Below are 1911 nucleotides of genomic sequence, written 5' to 3'. Positions count from 1 at the left end.
CCAAAAAAAAAAAAAAAAAAAAAAAAAAAAAAGATGGGATCTCAGTTTTTCCAACTGTAAAATGAGAATATTAACTCCTATCTCACAGTTACAAGGGGTTTGAGGAAAACATATATAAAGAAATCTAAGTGGCAGTGACTAATATGATCTGGTAAATTACATGCTTCGGTGAGCCCAGGGACAGTGTGTATCTTGTTCTCTGTTGTATCCCCAATGCCCAGAAGAATGCCGGCACATAAGCTTCTTCCTGAGGCTAAGATATAGTTATAAGGAGAAAAAGAAGATTCTTCCCCTATGAGCAGAATGAGTCAGGAAAGGAACAAGGCGGGCAAGAACACCAGACATAGGAAAGATATTATACAAACAGATCAAAACCCAGCTCAGAAACTCAGCTGAGAGTAGAGGAAGAGCAAGAGTGAAGCCAGAAAGAGGGACACTACTGCTCAGAACTCAGAGAACCAAAAGAAGGGAGAGTGGAACAGGGAAGAGAACCTTGGTCAGAGGGAAGGGAGAGGACTCTCTTCACCACCAAAGCTCCAAGTTAGAAGAAGGGAAGTACTCACATCAGGCTGTAGTCTCTTGGCTCGCCGGCCATAGCTGTTGAATTTGGAGGGCTGCACAGACTGTCGAAGGGGGATACTGTGGGGTTTGTATTCCTTGTCCTTCTCCTCATTATCAAATGGACGTGTGTTGCACTGCTGGGGACAGGTGAGGGGTAAGGGTCAGGGCATGGGGCCCCAGCTCCCAACAGCAAGGACTTCCCTTTACCCTCACCCAATAGCAACCAAAGCCGTGGTTTCACACCCCCCCACCACCCACCCAATAGGCCCTGTTCAACTGGCCACTGACACCAGCACACACTTTGGGAATTCTTCTCATGCCTCTGCCTTATGCCATCCCTCCTTCCAACCACCTCCCCGCAACCATCTCCCCAACTAAACCAAACTCCATCTCTTCCCAGACCTCTCCAGGTCTCCAGTCCACTCCACTGAACCAGTTCCATTAAGAGCAAGTGTGGAAATTTGCATCTGGCAGGGGAAAGCCTACTCCCACCCCGGCTTGGCATCCTTACCACCAGGTTGGCTCCAGACTGGTACATCTCATAGGGGTAAACGATGCGTTCATAGTGGGAGCGTAGCAGGGAGCCAATGTTTTTGCCTGGTGGGTAGTTGAGGCGTTGGGCCACCCGAGCCCATCGACGGTCCTTGCAGATGGCTTCATAGCCACCTTCCTCCACCACGATCTGTAAGGACAAGCAGAAAGGGATGTGGATGTGCTGTGTGTATGTACAGAAAGGACAACGAGGACAACTCCAGCCCCTCACTTCACTGGAGGCTACCCCCTCCTACCTCCACCACTCAGACTCAAATTGCAGCCAAGAGATGCCAAGAAGTTCTGATGACAGCTTGTGTGCTACCAGGCTGTGCCCCTTCCACTGTAGCCTAGAGATCCAATATCCAAACCAAGGTGGCCCCCAGAGTACCAAGGATATTAAGGTATGGGGTGGGGAGGGGTTTGAGAAAAACCTGTTCTTACTTTGCTGAGGCTGTAGAGGTCCAAGATCCGCCGTTCTACATTGGGAATCTTTAAGGAGGAGCCCTGGATTTCCCAGAATTTGGCAATCTGATCCAAGTAGTTCAGTTTCACTCTCGTCTGGGCCTGGAGAAAAAATGGCTCAGAGAGGCCGGCCTCCCCCTCTACCTGACCCCTATCTTCTGGCCTAATCTTAGGGGAGGAGAAGGGATGCAGAGCAGCCCACTACCCAGGGCCTCTCCCAGTGAATTGGATCCCCAACTCTAGGTAGCACTTCGCCCACCTCTCGTCTTTGCCACCTTCTAGGCAACAGAAGCCCAAGGTCCCAAAACAGAGCAGGTAGAGTCATAACAGCCAAAGCTTTACATATACTCTTTC

General features: G+C 50.0%; 1 protein-coding gene across 4 annotated transcripts in view; it reads right to left on the bottom strand.

Moving 5' to 3' along the window:
- The window catches only part of KDM5C (lysine demethylase 5C), a 33937-nt gene that overhangs the window by 24530 nt on the left and 7496 nt on the right, over positions 1-1911 (bottom strand). For 2 of the 4 annotated variants that reach the window (XM_007457345.1, XM_007457347.1), the window contains exons 3-5: positions 1537-1659; positions 1073-1243; positions 564-698 (exon numbers count right to left, since the gene is read on the bottom strand). In XM_007457345.1, coding sequence (XP_007457407.1) covers positions 564-698; positions 1073-1243; positions 1537-1659 — 429 coding nt within the window. The remainder of the gene's footprint in view (positions 1-563; positions 699-1072; positions 1244-1536; positions 1660-1911) is intronic. The other 2 variants (XM_007457346.1, XM_007457348.1) reach the window with 2 other exon arrangements.

The sequence above is a fragment of the Lipotes vexillifer genome, unplaced genomic scaffold (assembly GCF_000442215.2).
Source record: "Lipotes vexillifer unplaced genomic scaffold, Lipotes_vexillifer_v1.1 scaffold1263, whole genome shotgun sequence".
NCBI classification, from domain to species: domain Eukaryota; kingdom Metazoa; phylum Chordata; class Mammalia; order Artiodactyla; family Lipotidae; genus Lipotes; species Lipotes vexillifer.
Note: the sequence above shows the minus strand (reverse complement) of the source record. Positions and strands in the feature narration are given on the sequence as shown.